Source organism: Tursiops truncatus, chromosome 16, assembly GCF_011762595.2.
Source record: "Tursiops truncatus isolate mTurTru1 chromosome 16, mTurTru1.mat.Y, whole genome shotgun sequence".
In the NCBI taxonomy this organism is placed as follows: Eukaryota; Metazoa; Chordata; class Mammalia; order Artiodactyla; family Delphinidae; genus Tursiops; species Tursiops truncatus.
In genome coordinates, this window is record NC_047049.1 from 47,350,149 (window position 1) to 47,368,148 (window position 18,000).

The following is an 18,000-nucleotide window of genomic DNA, read 5'->3' on the forward strand; positions in this document are numbered from 1 at the left end:
CAGGGTGGGGCCTGAGAGCCACAGGAGGAGCCCAGAGCCCGGGGGCAGCGCGGGGTGTGTGCAGGTGTGGTACGGGGTGGGGCCTGGGGCCTGCATGCTGGTGCCACCACACCCACCCCCAAGCCGCCTGCTCTTCTGAGTGCAGCAGGGCCAAGTGTGCAGAGTCTCAGAGTGGAGGGAGGGCTGACCGGTACATCTTCATCTCCCTGACGAAAGGCACGCTGAGGTAAACCAGATGGCCTGGTGGAAAGCCTGGGTAAGTGCAGAGCAAGCGGAGGTGGAGGGTTCCCTCGTGGTGTTGGCCTAGAGAGAGGTCAGCTCGGGCAACCCTCTGTTTCCTGCCAGGGCAGGCACAGGACTGGGCTGCCCCCTGGGGAGGAAGACAAGGAGATACTGCCCCGGTCCCAGAGGCATTCATGGTGGCCAGGATGGGAACAGGGGAGATGGGCAGATAAAGAAACCTTGAAATGCACCTGGGGAAGCTGAGGAGCTGGGGGAGCCCAAAGGGAGGGGTCAGGCTGCTGGAAACAAGGGGCAGTCATTGTTGAGTCATATGTCCATGTGTGTGCATGTGCGTGTGTGTGTGTGTGTGTGTGTGTGTGTGTGTGTGTGTGTGTGCGGTGTATGCACATGCGTGTGTTTAGGGAGAATCAGGCAGATGTTTCCTTAAAGAGGGAACAGTATGTGCAAAGGTTCAGAAGACTGGGAAGCTTGGCTTTAAAGAGAAGTAAGCCTGAGGGTCCTGGATGGGAGGGTAGAGAGTCGGGGGAAACGCACCTAAAGAAGCAGGCAGGGCCGGGTGCTGCAGAGCTGTGCGTGGCAGGCTAAGGAGCTTGGGCTCCACCTTGAGAGCAATGTGGAGCCATTGAAGGACCTTGAGCTGGAGAGTCACCTGATTGACTAGGCTGATGTTAGAGGACTCATCAACGTCTTCTCCTCAGGGGATGGGAGGACGACCTGGGCCACAGGGGCCTTCCACATTTGAAATCCATGAGTGAAATTTACAGAGTGACAGATGGCTGAGTGAAGGGGACAGCACATCCTGCCCCCAAGTCTCCCATGTCCAGTGAATGAACAGATTCTCAGGAGTGTTTCATCTGGGTTTGAGTCCGACGCTGTCTCATGCTAAGGAGTTGAAAACACAAAAGGGGGACGAAGATGAGGAGCAGGTGATGTCTCCCGGGCAGACAGTGCTGTGTGCTCCGCACACCTCCCTTCATTTCATCCCCAGGCAGCCCTGGGATATCAGGGCTGCTATTTCCACTTCACAGATGAGGTAACCAAGCCTCAGCTATATCTAGTAACTTGCACAGTCCCACAGCTAGCAGGTGGGGGTCTAGTGTGAACTGGGGTCTCTCTCTGTCCCTGCCCCCAGGCTCTCTGTGAGTCTTAGTGGGTGACCCGGGCTTATCCTAATTCAGGAAATCTCTTTGTCACAAACATCACAACCCAGATTCAGACATGCTGGGCCTGGACAGGTGGGACAGAGAGGAGAGCAGGGGCAAGGTGTGGCAGCCATCTGGCCCCAGCGAAACAGCCAGGAGAGGGCAAGGGCCAGGGAGGCCTCCAGCTTCATCCTGGCTGATGGGGAACGAGGCTTTGAGGAGGCAGACATGGCAGGGAGAGTCCAGTGCTGGGCACTTTCCAAAGTCAGCTGCTGCCCAAGGTGGCCTGACTTTGGGCCTTGCTCCCAGTGGGACGGGGCAAAGGCCCATCCTTGGGCCCACCCAGACAGGCAGGCAGAAGCCTCCTTGCAGGGAGGCTGGATGACAACCTGGCAGGATAACAATGACATTCCTTGAGCACCTACTGTGCCCTGGACCTTCCTCTGTCAATATCTCACTTGAGCCTGTACACCTCTGCAGTACAATATAGATGCCAATATCCTTACCCACAGATGAAGAAACGGAGCCACAAGGAGACTAAGACGGTGCCCAAGGTTGCCACACTACGAAGTGTTGGAGTCTGGGTTAGACTCTGAGCAACCTGACGCCAGAGCTCAAACTCTATGGGGTTCGGCCACCCACAAGCCAAGGGCAGCCAAGGGGCGTGAAAGATCAGCTTGAGGGGGGCCCGTCTGTGCCTCTCTTGTGGAGATGAAGTTCTGCCTCCCAAGTTCTCCGGGGCAGCCCTGTGATGGGGGAAGGCAAAGGTGTGGCAGCTCCCCTGAGACCTTCACAGACACGTAACAGAGTCACAAGCCAGGCTGAGTCACCTTTTCAGTGAAAATGTTCCTGTGTGGACTAGCCTGCCCTGTGCAAGACCCGGCAAGGGCCTAGGCAGACCCCTCCTCCAGCATGGAGTGGGGAGTGGGTAGATAGAACCACCCACCAGGGAGGGGTCTGATTTGTCTTTTTTCCCCCTAACACCTTAGCGTGGGAGGTAAGGCTGGGGCTCCCCAATGCAATGAAATCACAACCCCCAGGGCGTTAGTTACAAACATTGCCACTGGAGCCCAACCCCAGACCCGCTGAGTAGGCCACTCCATGGTGACTGGCACACGTGGCCTGGTCAGTCACTGCTGCACAGCCCCCTGAGTGCCAGCCTGGGGTAAGGGATGGGGGAGAGCCCCTCCTGGGCAGCCTCCAGAGCTTAGCACTGAGATCTGACATGACCCCATGCTCACAAACGACCTGCATTCCTGTGGGCAAGGTTTCCTTCAGCGAAGGGTACCGGGAAAACTCCATGTCTGGGAAAGGTTGAGTCATTGAGAGCATGGGGACGGCAGACAGAGCTTAGTTTCTGAGTCAGGCTGTGGGTTAAATCCTGCACCACCATTTACTAGGTGCGTAACCTTGCGCACCTTGCGTAACCAGGCGCTCGAAGCCCAGGCTGTAAAATGGGGCATTCGTAGCTCCCTAGTGTGACTGGCCGAGACAGCAAGAAGAGCATTGCATCTAAAGCACCTAAAGCCTCTAACACACAAGGCCGGGCACGTAGGAGGTGCTCAAATCACTAACAGTAGTCACAGCTGCCCATGACTCCACAAAAAAGGGATGCAATAGATGCATGCATGCAGCTGGCAGCATCTGGGAGCACAAAGGCTCTCTGGATGAAGTTTGCACAGGGGATTACTTCTCGTCATTTCTTCTGTGAAACATGGTGCTAAGAAATAAAGTAGGAAAATCTGTCACCAGATATTTGAAATTCAAGCAAAGGATATGGAAAGACTTTTTACTCAAAAGAAATATCCTTACAGATATACCATGGATGGGAAGCTGCTCTGTATTTTCAGGATCTGACCAGGGCCAGGAAGGAAGGAAGAAAGGGAGGAAAAAATGATGGATGTGGTGATTGGATAGGTGGATGGCTGGCTGGCTGACTGGATGGCTGGATGGATGCATGGATGAGTGGATTGGTAGGTGGGTAGGTGGAAGAGTAGATGAGTGGATGAGGGGTGGATAGAAGGAGTAGGGAGGCAGCGTGTTCAGCTCCACTAAGCCTTTCCTTGCTTGATCGCTGTCCTTGTAGCTTTGAGCAGGGTTGTCCCTTCCTGCTGCCTGCCCTCAGATGGCACTGCCTGGGAGAGATGCAGCCTGATTCAGAGCCCACGCCCCAGGATGGGGCGGGGATGGGAGAGGTTTTGTGGCTCTGGCTGGCGCCAGCCTGTTAAAACAAGGGGCCGTTCTGCAGCCATTCTGCACAGGAGACAAGGCAGTCCCACAGAGCCCCAAGGGGAACCAGCAATCCCTCACAGTCAGGCCACTGTCTCTGGGGGTACCCTTCCCTACACAGCTAACGCCTCTGAGTGAATAGCCCCTGGGTCATCTGGCCTCACAGATCTCCTAGGAGATTCCATTGTTGTGCCCTGTCACCGCAATAAAACCATCACTGGACTCTGAAGGATTCTCCCTCTTCAGCGGCCCCCCAAACCCCTGCTGATCTTTTCTCAGGCCAGGCCCCCTACCCCAACTCTCTCTCTCCAAATTTTTTGGTTGTTTTTATTTTTTTCCTTAAAGTCCATTGATCGTCACAAAAACCCAGGAAGTGCAAGTAAGGAGAAAACAAATGTCCAACTGAGGATCTAAGGACCCAGAGCTACAGAGGAGACGTGGCACGGGGCTGCTGGGTGTGTAGGAGCGGGTGGGGGTGTGGTCCCCACGGGGAAGCTGGCCGTGGGAGTCTCAGGAGACAGATGAGGCTCCCAACACCGAAGGCTGGAGTCCAGTCTCTAGAGCCTCTTCTTGCTGCCCCACAGTCAGCACAGAGGCTCTGGCAGTGGCCACAGTGCCATCCACCTTTGAGGTCTTTCCCTACACCGTCTGAGCCTTCCAGCCCCAACTCCCCAGGGCTGGCACTGGGGCTGAGAGCTGGGATTACACCTCTTAGGGTGGCCGGGTGGCGCCGACCCAGTCCTCCTCAGGAGGCCCCTCCTTCCAGCCTGAGGGCCGAGCTGGCAGGACAGGCCTCCCCTTGGCCGAGGGGCTAATAGGCACGTGGGTCTTCTGCAGCCCTGACCTGAGAGGACCATATGGCAACCTAGTGCAAAGTGGACAAAGGTGCCCCTTCCTCAGCACGACCTGATGGAAACTAGCATGTCCAGAAGCTGCGGCCTCTCCTGGGCCTCCCCTCACCCTGGATGGATGGGCAGGGCCAGGACGGATGGAGGCTCAGCCGCTGGTCTGCAGGGGTCGAGCTGGTGCTCACCCTGCTGGGCTGGCTGCAAGGGGCGCTGCCTTCCCCACATTCCTGCTTTGAGCAGGCGTGGCTTCTCTTGCAGATTGAACAGAAGGGTGTCTCGGTGAAGAGCAGTCGCCACTTCAACCCAGACCCCGACGCAGAGACCCTCTACAAAGCTATGAAGGGGATCGGTGAGTGGCCTTGACCCAGAACCCCGTGACTCTCTGGGGCTCTGCCCACCCTGCTCAAGACCCCTCTGCTCACAGCCCTGGGAATGAGCGTCTCCCCATAATCCTCTGGCACCCAGAGAATCACACAGGGCCCACCTTCTCCAGAACAGGTCTACACAGACTCCCAAGACTGGAGAGGGGGGAGGGCAGTTGTGAGTAATGGGGGTGGGGAGGGGGAGGCCATCTGCTGTGTGTTCCTGCGAGTCCTTGTGCAAGAGACCTCCCCCCATTCAGTCTGCGCTTTCTCCCTCATAAAACGGCCCCGAGAGCTCTGAACCCTGCGTGTCACTGAATTTCGGATGGGACTATGTTGGGAGCTGTGCAGAGCTGACCGTCCTGTCTCCAGCGCCTGCTTTCCTGTGAGCAGGAAAGGGCTGGCCGGAGGCCGGCTGGGGTTTGGATAACCCGGCCCAGACAGCCCTCGTGCTGTCACGCAGGCAGGATTTACCCTCTAACCGGCTCTGACTGGTGAATTGGGGCATTAACAAAAACTGCCGTTCCCAAACAAGCTGAGAAATCATGTTCCGTCTTCTGCTCCCTGTGGAATCTTTATTATTATCTCCACTTCCCAAAGAAAAATGTGGACGCTTGGGGAGGTGAGGCTTCTACTCACCCAGCTGCTGGGCCAGGACTCAGATCCAGCTTTCTGGACCCTCTGTCCCCATCCTCCCCCATGGCCACCAGCACAAGGGAGGTCAGGGCAGGAGGTCCCACTGCCTGAGCTCCGGAGTTTCCAGCTGATGTCCAGAGCAGATCAGATAACCAGAGGGGCCTCAGATTCTATCGCTGTGAGGCTGGGCCTGGCTGCACCCCAACCTTGTGTGGGCGGGGGGGACAGATGGATTTTCTGTCTTGTCTACACCACGAAAATCATCAGGTTTGGGAGTTTCCAGGTGGTGCGTCCCCACTGGTTGGCCACCAAGCAGCTGCCTTCCCTCCTCCCCAGCCCTCATCAGTCCCCCAGGGGCAATGAGGGTGCTCATACTGTGCCCCCTGCAGGGACCAACGAGCAGGCCATCATCGATGTGCTCACACAGAGAAGCAACGCACAGAGGCAGCAGATCGCCAAGTCCTTCATGGCTCAGTTTGGCAAGGTAAAGGGGGGCTCTTGTGGTCGGGGGGCTGTAGGGACCACTGCTGCCAGAGACAGCCTTGCAGGCAGGGCCTTGCTGGATGAGGTCCAGCTGGTCTAGAGCCCAGCCCACTGGCAACATGGGGCATTTGGGACATATGCTAAAAACATGATGCATTGTTTCTCTGAAAATCAGATTTAACTCTGAAAACTTACTGATGGCTCCCCACAGCCCTGCTTGGTCCAGCCTTCTGATGTCTGGCCCCAACCTCCTTTCCCAACTTCTCACTTGCTCCTTTACAATTGCTCCACGGCCCCATCCCTGAGCTGTTTCCCTGCCTCTATGCTTTCCTTGTCCTATTCCCCAAGACTGGAAGGCCCTTCTCTTTCCCACACGCCAGAGATGCAGGCCGGACTCTGCTCTGTGCTGTGCCGCAGGACTGTCTCCTCGTGTTGGAGCTGCTCTTCCCGTGCCCCTTCCCTCCTGCCACAGGCGAAATCCAAGGGCAGGGAGCACGCTGCCTGGACCCTTTGTCCCTCCTCCCGCCGCCCCCAGGACAGAGCGAGGCATCGGCATCCTAGCTAAACACAGGAATAAATGCACACAGAGCCGTGGTGGCCGGAAGCCTCCATTAGCACACATTGGCAATGTGGACACGTGACCCAGGAAGATGAATGATGAAGCCCAAACACTCCATAGGAGAACCCAATGTGCTCTCGTAAAAAATAATTTCTCTCTCTTAACCTTCACAACGATGCATTATTCTCTGCATTCGACGTCAGAGGAAACTCATGTTCTGAGAGGTGGAGGATGTTGTCCAGGATCCCAGAGCCTATAAGCAACAAGGTTGGGATTTAAATCCAGGTCTGACAAGGCCCTTGGTCCTTCGCTGTGCTGTGAGGGGAGATCAGCTGGGTGTGGCCTTGTGGTTTCTTGCGAATATAAGTGCCCTTAGACGGAGACACACGTGAGATAGAGTCCTTAATTCATTTCACTCATTCATTGAGTGTCTATGGGCTAAGTGACAGGGACTTGATGAGCTTAATGACAGACTTGTATTTCGGGCTCATGGTGTGCCTGGCGCTGCGCTGAGAGGGATTTCGACATCTCTCCACCAATCGCCTAAGCAATGGTATGAAGCAGGAGCACCAAGGTCTCTATTTCACAGAAAAGGGTAAGGATGCTTAGAGAGGCTGAGTTGCTGGCCCAAGAAGCCCCAGCCAGCACCAGCGTGTGGCAGAGCCCACGTGGAAATCCAGCCAGAGCCCCTGGGCCCAGCCAGCACCCGCTGCCTGCACTCCAGGGGACACAGCGCACAGAGCACCACCCTTCCCTGCTCCTGCCTTAGGATCTCATCGAGACGCTGAAGTCGGAGCTGAGCGCCGAGTTCGAGAGGCTCATCATAGCCCTCATGTACCCTCCATACAGATACGAAGCCAAGGAGCTGTACGACGCCATGAAGGTAACCAAGCAAGTGGGGGGCGGGGGCAGAAACACTTACAAGGACTGGGTGGGGGAACGATGCCCGGGACTGCCTTCCCCAGAAAGCCTGGCACAGGGAGCTCTGAGCTCCCCTTGAGCCACTGTTTGGAACGAGCCCAGCAAGCTTGCAGCCTGCTGCTCGTGAAATCATACAACATGTTTCGGGACTTGGTAGAGCGTAGGTTCTTCCTTCTCAGCACGGAAAGAATTCAGTGAGTGGCAAAGTGATAGATAAGAAGTGATTTATTAGAATAGGACGCTTGTGGGGCTTACAAGTAGGTGGGCAAGAAGGTGCCACCCCAAGAACTTAGTGGGCTACAAGTTTTTTTGTTTGTTTTTTGTTTGTTTTTTTGTTTTTATTTATTTTTGGCTGCATTGGGTCTTCGTTGCTGCACATGGGCTTTCTCTAGTTGCGGCGAGCGGGGGCTACTCTTCGTTGTGGTGCACAGGCTTCTCATTGCGGTGGCTTCTCTTGCTGCGGAGCACGGGCTCCAGGCACGTGGGCTTCATTAGTTGTGGCACGCAGGCTCAGTAGGTGTGGCTCACGGGCTTAGTTGCTCCGCAGCGTGTGGGATCTTCCCGGACCAGGGCTCGAACCCACGTCCCCTGCACTGGCAGGCAGACTCTTAACCCACTGCGCCACCAGGGAAGCCCTACTGAAAGGAAGAGTGGGGAGCGGGAGAAGACCACCTTCTTCCTCGTTCTTGAGTAGACTTCACGCTTCTATCATCAGTTCCCTCCTCCATGTCGGGCAGGGGAGTTTTCTTGTCCCTTGTTTCTTGTTTCATGGTCAAACCGGGACTGTCGTGGTGCAATGGAAATGAGCAAAAAGGATGTGACGTATACTAAAATATGGTAAATCATCTCAGGTTTCAGTGTAATGTCACCTCTTCCTTATATTTTTGTTTTTAGTGTGCACAGAGGAGCATGTTCTAGGAATCATTAACTTACTGAGTTCACTGGGCAGGATGTGGGTCTCGTTCCACCATTGTTTTATTGTTTGGGGGCCATGCTTCTGTTGCACGGTTTTGTTGCTAAGCAAGCCTGCTTGGTTTTGTGGCTAAGCAAACCTGGTTTCTTGAGTGATCATTAACTTACAGGGGTTTCCCATACTTTTTTTCTCTACTGACAATGCCCTAGTGGGATTAACTATTTAATCACCTTCTTTGTCCCTTTACTCTGTCCCTATCACTCAGACTGCCACCAAACACAGACTGGCCCCCGCCATCATCTGGCCTTGATGGAGCCAAAATTCGTCCTTCTTAGGACATTGCTAGACCAGGTGTGCAGGAATTAGGAGCCAGCCTCTGCTGTCTCGTGCCTGGTCCCCCAATTTCCCGTTACTTCCCACTGCTCCTTTTGCATTCGAAGATGATTAAGAAGAAGTCAGGACCAAGTAATAATAATCATCTCCATTGAAAGGGCACTTATAGGGCTTCCCTGGTGGCGCAGTGGTTGAGAGTCCACCTGCCGATGCAGGGGACACGGGTTCATGCCCCGGTCCGGGAGGATCCCACATGCCGCGGAGCAGCTAGGCCTGTGAGCCATGGCCTCTGAGCCTGCGCGTCTGGAGCCTGTGCTCTGCAACAGGAGAGGCCACAACAGTGAGAGGCCCGCATACCGCAAAAAAAAAAAAAAAAAAAAAAGGGCACTTATAACTAATACCAACCTGCTGTATAAAAAAAAATAATTTAATTTAATTTAAAAAAAGAAAGAAGGAAAGGGTACTTACTCCAAAAAAAAAAAAAAATTGAAAAGGGACTTCCTTGGTGGTCCAGTGGTTAAGACTCCATGCTCCCAATTCAGGGGGCACGGGTTCGATCCCTGGTTGGGGAACTAAGATCCCACATGCTGCACAGTGCAGGAAAGAAAAGAAAAATTGAAAGGGCACTTACTGTGTGGACATGCCAGGCATTTTACATCTATTATCTCCACCTTCGGGGTGGGGGTGGCTTATCCCTGTATCCTGATGAGGACCCTCAGGCTCAGGGAGGTGGAGTGACCTGTTTGGGACGACCCAGCTATAGAGGGCTGAGCTGAGACACAGCTCTCCCATCACATCACTTGCCCACAAGTATCCACCACTGGAGACAAATGCACGTGATCTCCCCCAGTAACATCCTCCAGCAGAGGTCCCCCAGCAGAGCGCTAACTGGTTCGTCCTAGGACTCTTCCTTTTGCCTCTTGACAAAAGAGAGTGCGGACAGAGCAGGAGGGTGTGGACAGAGCTCTCCAGCAGGCAGAGGTTTTTATCCACAGGGCTTAGGAACCAGAGAGGGCGTCATCATTGAAATCCTGGCTTCTCGGACCAAGAACGAGCTGCAGGAGATAATGAAGGCATATGAGGAGGGTAAGGGGCCTGCTAAGAGGGAGGATGTGGCCCTGAGTTAAAGGCTAGCTTGGGAATGACCATGAGCTTTGGCAGCCTAGCGGCAAATAAGAGACAAGCCGTGTACTGGGCCACATTGGAAAGGATTCTTTCTGGGCTTTTCCACACACAGACGCTGAGCACCTTCTGTGTGCCAAATCCCGTGCCTGACAGTGAGATTGGATATGAGTCGGGATCCGTCTCTGAGCTCCCTAAGCGCATGGGCTGCTGCGGGGGAGGGCATGCACCCATTAAGTTCTCTGCCCCTTGACAGTGTGGCAGCACTGCGGGCCGCTGGCTGTGTCAGCTGTGGGCGGGGCTGACACCTTCCTGGCCAGGCACAGGCTGACCCTGGGGACCATGCAGGGCCCCGTTGCAGTGGCGGGTGTGGAGCCCTAGCCAGCTCTCGTGGGCTGCGAGGCAAAGCCCATCCTCCACAATGTCTGCCTGGTGGGGAGTCCACCGGAAGTTCCTGGATTTGCCGAACCACGTGATGAAATAAGGCTCAATCAGCAGCCCCTGGCTCTCTGGCCTGGCCCATCTTTGTGCTTCGAGCTTGGCTGGCAACCCATGTTGCTTCCTAGGTCTGAACAACCACCAGCAGGGAGCCTCTGCCACTCAGACACCTGGACAGAGCAAACTCTCCCTGTGCCAAGGACTCATCTCTCCTGGAAGGCTTTAGTCAGGAAAAGGGTGAGAAATGGGGCGAGGAGGAGGGAAGCAGGTCTGAGCCTCATGGTCCTGATCCCCTGCAGACTATTGGTCCAGCCTGGAGGAAGACATCCAAGCAGACACCAGCGGCTACCTGGAGAGGATCCTGGTGTGCCTCCTGCAGGTATCACAGCCCAGGCTCCTGGGAGCCCCTTGTCTGGGGGATCCCCACCAATCCCCCCTCAGAGAGTGGCTCTTGGGCAAAGCTGCTGGGGTGGGGTGGGGGGCAAGGGTGTGGTACAGCCACTGGGGCCTGGGCTCACTGGGTACATCCCAGCGGGCTCGGAGTGTCCTCATGGCAGAGCCCCGGCACCTCTCCAGAAAGTAGGAGAGGGCCCGTCACTGAGCAGGTCCCTCCCACCAGGCCCCATGGCAGGCACGTGGCTCACTTTTGCTCACTGAGTCCCGCAGCTCCTTACGGGACATTCCTTATGACTCTCCCTTTATGGATGAGAGGCCAAGGCCTGGAGAGAATAACTGCCTGTCTTCCTACCGGGCTGTCCCCTCTGTCCCGGCTGCTCTGCTCAGCCAGCCTGCCTTACAGAGTCGCCTCTTCTGTTCCTAGGGCAGCAGAGATGACTTGTGTGGCTTCGTGGACCCAGGACTGGCCCTGCAAGATGCACAGGTAAGGCTACCCCTCAGCAGCTCTGCCCTGCGGGCCACCCTGAACCCCACCCTCTGCCATCTAGACTCCAGGGTGCTGAAGCCTAAAAACCTCACCCAGCCCCTCTGTCCACAGGGGTTTTCTCTGATGCTAGGCTGGGCCCTGGCTCAGCTCTCTGCAGGCCTTTACCCTCTGGTGTCTGCAAAGGGAAGTGAGGGTGGAGGGGAGGAAGGAGATTGATTTGGGTGGGGTTCACTGAAGCTCTGCCCGGGCAGGAACAGCCTATGAACCCAGGGATGCTGGGCCTCTGAGGCCCAGATGTGTGCATTGAGCTCTCTATAGGTCTGCCTGCTGGCAGAGCTCTTGAAGGCGCCCAGAGGCAGAGCAAAGCCCCGGAGGGGAGGCGGGGCAGTTCCTAGAGCAGCCCGGTATCGAGAAGAGAATTTAACCACGGGGATAGCAGGCTCCCAGTCAAAAAGATGATCGAGCAGAGGAGAATGCCAACCTGGCAGGGTGGATGGGGGGCTGTTCTTCACCCCCCTTGCTCGCCTTCACTGGTTGTCGTGGGTGTCCCAATGCCAGGATCTCTACGCAGCGGGTGAGAAGATTTGTGGGACTGATGAGATGAAATTCATCACCATCCTGTGCACGCGCAGTGCCACACACCTGATGAGAGGTACCGGGGAGGTAGGGAGGTCCTGGGGGACAGGGAGGCACCCTGGCTCTAGGTCCTCTCCCTTCACACTGAATACCCAGTGCGTGGCCTTGTCAAATCATGGAGCTGGGGAAAGAGCCAAGGAGCCCTGGACCCTTTCCCCAGCAGCCAAGTGGAGGTCGGGGTGGTGCACTGACGTGCAGTCTCCTATTTGAGATGCTGGGGGGCGTCGCGCTGAGATGTGCGTGTCCCCTGAGAGAAGGCGTCTCTCCACAGTGTTTGAGGACTATGAGAAAATGGCCAGCAAGAGCATTGAGGACAGCATCAAGAGTGAGACCCACGGCTCACTGGAGGAGGCCATGCTCACAGTGGGTGAGAGACGGAGCTCCGCGCTCGGGCTCACGTGTGTCCGCTGGCCCTGGGGCTCAGAAGTGGGGCAGCACCAAAGGGCGAAGGGCCCAGGGTGCAACAGCAAGTGCTGGGTCCCTATGTTCACCTTCAAAGCCAACCTCCACACCAGCCGCCACTCTCAGCATGTGCCCTTCACCCAGGACACTGGAGCTACTAGGGGAGGCCCTCGTGTCCTCAGTGTGCCAGAGATTGTTCTCTGTGCTGCCCACAGAGTGCCCAGTGCCGTATGAGTGTGTCATCACGTATGTGCGTGTGCGTGAGTGTGTGCGCGTGAGTGTGTGCATGTGAGTGTGTGCACGTGTTGCATGAGTGTGTGTGCTTGCATATGTGTGCGAGTGAGACTGTATGCGTGTGTGCGGGCGCGAGTGGGTGTGTGTGAGTGTGTGCGTGCGTGAGTGTGCATGCATGTGCACGTCTAAGTGTGTGAGTGTGTGCGAGAGTGTGTGCACGCGTGTGTGCACATGTGTGTGCGCGCGAGAGTGTGCACATGAGTGTGTGTGCGAGAGTTGTGCGTGTGAGTGTGTGTGCGTGTGTGTGCGTGCACACGTGCAGGATTGTGCAGGGCCCAGGGCCTGTGCTCACCCACAGCAGCCGCACAAGGAACATTCCGGCTCTGACTGAAGCCCTGAAGTCACCCAGCTGGACTTTAGCCGGGGGTTTGGTCCCTGCCGCAGTTGCTGATTGAAGAAATGATGATGTGTATTTGGAATCCAAACTGAGTGATCGGTGGTCTGACACTAGGGGAACACTGAGAACCTTCCACGAAGCATGAGGTCAGATTCATGTAGGAGGACAGGTTGCAGAGCACATCCTGGGGTCCAGAGCCAAAGTTGACAGGGAGCGGAGTCATTGCAGAGTGAAGAACTGAGGCCCAGGGCAGAGGGACTTCCCTCCTCCCTCCCATGATGGAGCCAAGGTCACCTCCACACCAGGCTGTGCCCATTGTGTGCCGAGCAGCCAGGGGAGCTGCACAGTGTGTCCTGGTCCACGGGGGTAAACTGGGGCATCTGACTCTCCCAGCTGTCTTTGACTGCTGTGATAAATCCAATCTATGTCGGAGCATCTATGCATGCCTCCTGCTCCAGTCTCAGCTTCCAAAGGCAGCCCCTGGATCCGATTTAAACAACTCCTGAATAAAATCTACAGGCAGGGAAAAGCAAGGCTATGCCGGGCCCTGGTGTGCTGGGCACTTCCTGTTTGTTTATCCTTGAAGACTCATCACACTTCACACGTGAGGATGGTGCAAGGCAGGGAGATCAAGTCACTAGGCACCTGGTACCATCAAGCAGGGTTCAAACTCATGCCTACCTCCCTCAAAGCCCTCGCTCTTTCTGCCACCTTGGATTAAAACACCAACCTCCCCACCCAGACACCAAGTCTCTGAAACAGCATCCCTGAAAGCGAGGATAGGGCCAGATGCCCCGGGTGCTTTCTCGCTCTGGGTCCAAAACCCATCTGTCACAGGAGAATTCAATCTGCAGGGGCCCTCTGAGAGGTGACATGTAAAGCAGGCACTCAGAGGCCAGTGGTCACCACAACGGTGGCTCCTCCATGGAGCTGTGTGGCTAGGTTCTTGGTGAAGCTGTGTCTGGAATGTAAGAGCCCAGGGACTCCCTTGGTGGAGCTGTGCTCTGATGAGCCAGACCAGCCCTGTGGGTCCCAGTGCGTTTCACACCTCGCCCTTTTGTCTGCCTACTCTCGGCCTTTGCACCTGTGCCCAGTGCCCTGGGCTTCCTTCCCTGCCCCACCCCTCCTGACACAGAGCCTCTCATTTTAGGACTAGGCAGAGCACAGATAAATAGGCCAAGACTTGCACAACACTAACCCTTAAGACCCAAAGCAAGACATAACTAAATAAACATGTATACAATGTCGCCTACAACCTCTGGTTGCTAACAGAACTTTCCTGTTTGCCAGTGAAATGCACCCGGAACCTCCACAGCTACTTTGCAGAGCGCCTCTACTATGCCATGAAGGTAACTGTTCTGTCTTCTGTGCGCCTGACCTTCAGTCCTACACGCCACAACTGCAAAGCCAAGGAGCTCAGAGCCACCACCCAAGTCTTCGACACTTGGGTCTCCTCTCATCCCAGCCTCCTTGTGGACCAGAATGGTTTTAGTTCTCAAAGGGCAAACCAAGCTAGGGAAGGGAAGCCACAGCTCCTGAAGGCTGAATTTGAGTAGGCGCATTCAACAGGTGTTCATGGTACTGAACTCTCACCACAATCCTGTGAAACTTATGTAGTAACCTGCCCTCCCAGAGGGCGTGAAACCAAGGCTTGTGGTCAAGGTCACACAGCTAGTAGGTGGCAAAGTGTTGATTTGAGTCCAAGCCAGTGCAATTGTCTTTTTTATTCATGATTTTATTTATGCATCATTGCCCACGTGGCCTCCTTGACAAAGCACAGGTCAGGATTGCCAGGAGGTCAAGGCATCCTTTGAACGGGCATGTTTAAGAGGGAGATTGCCACACACAGCAGTTCAACAACCCTGCGTGTGCCAGGGTGCCCATCTGGGGTTGCCTGTTGTCCAAAAGGCGGCACTGGCCACTCAGATGTTCAAGACATTCCTATCAGGGGAGGCTCTGGTATCTGGAACCACAGTGGAAGATAGATAGTGAAAATAATTCCTGGAGATTAAAGTCAGCCCACCTTCTCTGATTGATGGTTGCTAACATCACCTGAAGCAAGAACCCCAAGCTCTCTGGCTACATCTGGCCAGGAAATGAGAGAGGGCATGGGATTCGCTTGGTCACGTGGCTCCCTCTGACATGAGAGTGATCAAGGATGAAAGTGAGTAGGAGGGTCCTGCACGTGAATTGGCCAGTGAAGCTGATTTCATGATGTGGCTACCCTAGGAAGAGGCCTTATTCCTGGAGCAGTCTAGAATCTGATGTAGCAAATCAAACACACACTGCCATCTGGGGCGTTTGGCGTCTAATAAGAGACAAACGAGCAGTGAGTGAGAAGAGATCAAGGGATCCCTCAGCGCATCCCTCAGCGCATCCCTCTCAGTGCTTCATTGCTAGAGCGGAGGCTCATTCCTGTACCTCCATCCCCTACGAAAGCCCCCTGAACCCAGCATAGATCTGTCCGTTATCACAGAGATGGACCGGGAAGGCAAGAAGTGATGGTTGACTGCTGTGTCTTATCCAGGGAGCTGGAACTCACGATGGGACCCTGATAAGAATCATCGTTTCGAGGAGTGAGATCGACTTAAATCTCATCAAGTGTCGGTTCAAGGAGATGTACGGCAAGACCCTCAGCAGCATGATCGTGGTGAGCCATGAGTTCCCATGTCTAACAGCAGTTTTAAACAGAGACCTTACCGGGGAACCTGAGTGCTGTGACCAATGTCACGAGTCACACGTGTCCGTCCCTCCTCAGTGGGTATCACACGCTTGCATTCATTGCTGTGTGCTAGGTACAGGGGTCAGCAAGGAGGTCGGTGTCGCTAGTGGAGGCCCCTGTACGTTTCATCCAGAAAGTTAGCTTTGCATTTGAGTTACGGTTGCCCCTTTGAAAATGACACACCGAATCCTTGCAGAAGGATATCGGAAGAGTCAGTGAGAGTAAATAGTTTAGTAGGAGTCGAGGTGTAGCATTCAAATACAGATACAGGTAGTCCTGACAGCAAAAATTGAAGGACATAAATCATATGAGCTCCAGTGGGCTGCCTAACCTGATTCCAATTAGTGAACGTTCTAGAGCTGAGAAAACACAGTGATTATCACACTGCTATGACTTCAAGAGAAATAGCTCTTCTGGCCATTAACACCAAATGAGGCCTTGACGGCTTCAATAACAGAAGTCAAGTCATGAGAAATATATCCCTAGGTCTTCACTGGCTATTAAGTCAAGCCTCTGGTTACTCTACAAGTGTCCGTTGTTCACTACACTTTCCAAGACACACATAGCTTACGATATGCTAAAAAGACACTTCTGCTTTAAGATGTTTCAGAATGGGGCGGTAGGTGGTAGGGGATTGGGGGTGGCAATAGAAACAGCCTGAAATGGAAAACAAAGAAAGACGGGTGACGGTGAGGGGCCTGTGGCATAGGAACCTGTAGAGGGATGTGCCGGGTCTCCCCCAGAGAAGCACAACTCCTAGTAATAAGAGCAGCTGCTCCTGATGGAGGTGACTCCAAGTCAAGCCAATGTCACAAACCAACCCCCCTTCTAATTCTCACGTCCCTCCTGTCCTCAGGAAGACACAAGCAGCGACTACAAGAATGCCCTGCTGAACCTGGTGGGCAGTGACCCCTGAAGGCTCAGAAGGACAAGAGCAAAGGCCAGGAAGGTGGAGCCACTGGGTCCTGCTTGCTCAACCTTGGCCATGGGTGGGGATGGGGGTTGGGGGACCACAGCACAGCTTTCAATCCTCTATCTCCCAGCTTCCAATGCTTTCCAGCCAGTTTCCCTGACCCAGAAGTAAGGATCAGCCTGGGGCTCCTACTTCCACTGTCTTCCCAAGTCATTTTCAGGTGTGAGCACATCGCCAACCTTAGCATATATCTGATCTGACAAATACCTCAGCATGAAGGGGTCGACAGGGGCTCGTGATGATTTCTTTCTCCCTACCCAGGAGCTTCCCAAGCCTGACTGATCACAGAGTCCCCTAGGCTCTCAGCCCACTCCCATCTACTAATCTGAGATCTGCAGAGAATAGACCAGACAATATGGAATTTTAATAAGTGTCTCAGCTGATATGCCTGTCTTTCAGGCAACCAGAGAAGGCCGTGAGAGCCTGTTTCTTTCTGAACACATGCTTGTGGGCAGCTGAGAAAGGAACACATATATCCAGACCAAGTGGGCTATCACCAACATTCATTCACCAGCTTCATTTTAAAATACTAGGCTATAAGTAGAAGAAAAATTCTCTCATCATCCTACCAACAGAGAAAGCTGAAAATTAATGGCCTGACACAAGGACACTGTGTTCTAAGAGGCTTGGGCTTCTCTAGTCCTTGACCAAATTAGTGCTCCTTCCTCCCATGATGCAAGCCTGGAGAATCTCTAATCCTCACCAAGTGGCAATAGGAACTGGTGGCAGGAGAAGCTGAGATACCTGTGTTGTGCTTTTCAGAACAATAAAGATTTGTACATTGGAACGTAAGTGTCTTTGGATTTTTAGAGGTGACCAAAGTAGGACCCCTTTGATTAGCCAAATTCTACCCCATAGAGTCTACTCTCCAGACTAGGCCATCTAGGGCTACAAAGCTTATCCTTTCCCACTAACAACATTTCTGATCTCTGAAGACAGCCCACATATTCTGCCAAGGCTTCTTCTGTCAAAGCTAAATGTCCCCAGTCCCTTCAACTGTCCCTCTTAAAGCCCGGTGTGGGGCCAACTCCTCCACACATTTTCCAGTTTGCAAACTAGAAACTTTTATAGAGTGCAACCCTGAGAATCGTTTGTTTGTTTTCAGGGCTAGACAATATGTTTATACATGTCCATGTCAGGTCCAGATGTCACGCCACATCGGCGGGACTTCAATTCATTGACAAGCATCTCATCACAGCTCCTGCCAGGGGTCTGTAGGGCAGGACCAGGCTTTCCCCATGCAGGTCATCACATAACAATGATGCTTTATTAAAGGGCAGATTAATACGCAGCTTTGGGGAGGAAATACCTGGGAGCAAAGAGCGAGGCAGATCAGTGGGGCTTTGAGCTCACACAGAGGAGAGGTAGATTCTGGCTCTGCGCTGCGCTGGCTCTTGTGACTCTGACCTAATCACTTCGTGTGTGTGTGTGTCTGAGCCTCAGATTCCTTACCTTTACCTGCAGGGGTGGAAACCCTGCTGCAATTGCTGCTTTCAAACCACCTCAAAGGTAGTGGTAGAAAAC

The 18,000-nt window shown here is 54.3% G+C and overlaps 1 protein-coding gene across 2 annotated transcripts; it reads left to right on the forward strand.

The window, feature by feature from the left end:
* The first annotated feature begins 107 nt into the window (after positions 1–107).
* On the forward strand, positions 108–17,263 carry LOC101319215 (annexin A8). Of its 2 annotated transcripts, none has more exons than XM_033842495.2 (12): positions 108–256; positions 4,721–4,811; positions 5,850–5,944; positions 7,272–7,385; positions 9,665–9,755; positions 10,529–10,608; positions 11,050–11,109; positions 11,671–11,764; positions 12,020–12,115; positions 14,072–14,130; positions 15,309–15,431; positions 16,360–17,263. In XM_033842495.2, exons 1-12 carry the CDS (start codon positions 236–238, stop codon positions 16,417–16,419), a joined length of 984 nt encoding a protein of 327 aa, XP_033698386.1. In that variant the 5' UTR covers positions 108–235; the 3' UTR covers positions 16,420–17,263. The 2 variants fall into 2 exon arrangements, with proteins under 2 accessions (XP_033698386.1, XP_033698385.1); XM_033842494.2 differs by having other exon boundaries at positions 151–256; positions 4,703–4,811.
* The last annotated feature ends 737 nt before the right edge of the window (positions 17,264–18,000 follow it).

What these genes read in the sequence shown, in the direction of transcription:
- LOC101319215 (XM_033842494.2), top strand. Translation starts at nt 236, where the DNA reads ATGGCCTGGTGGAAAGCCTGG. An exon ending in TCCTGGTGTGCCTCCTGCAG is followed by an intron (nt 10,609 to 11,049) that starts GTATCACAGCCC and finishes TTCTGTTCCTAG; the next exon opens with GGCAGCAGAGATGACTTGTG. An exon ending in TGGCCCTGCAAGATGCACAG is followed by an intron (nt 11,110 to 11,670) that starts GTAAGGCTACCC and finishes TCCCAATGCCAG; the next exon opens with GATCTCTACGCAGCGGGTGA.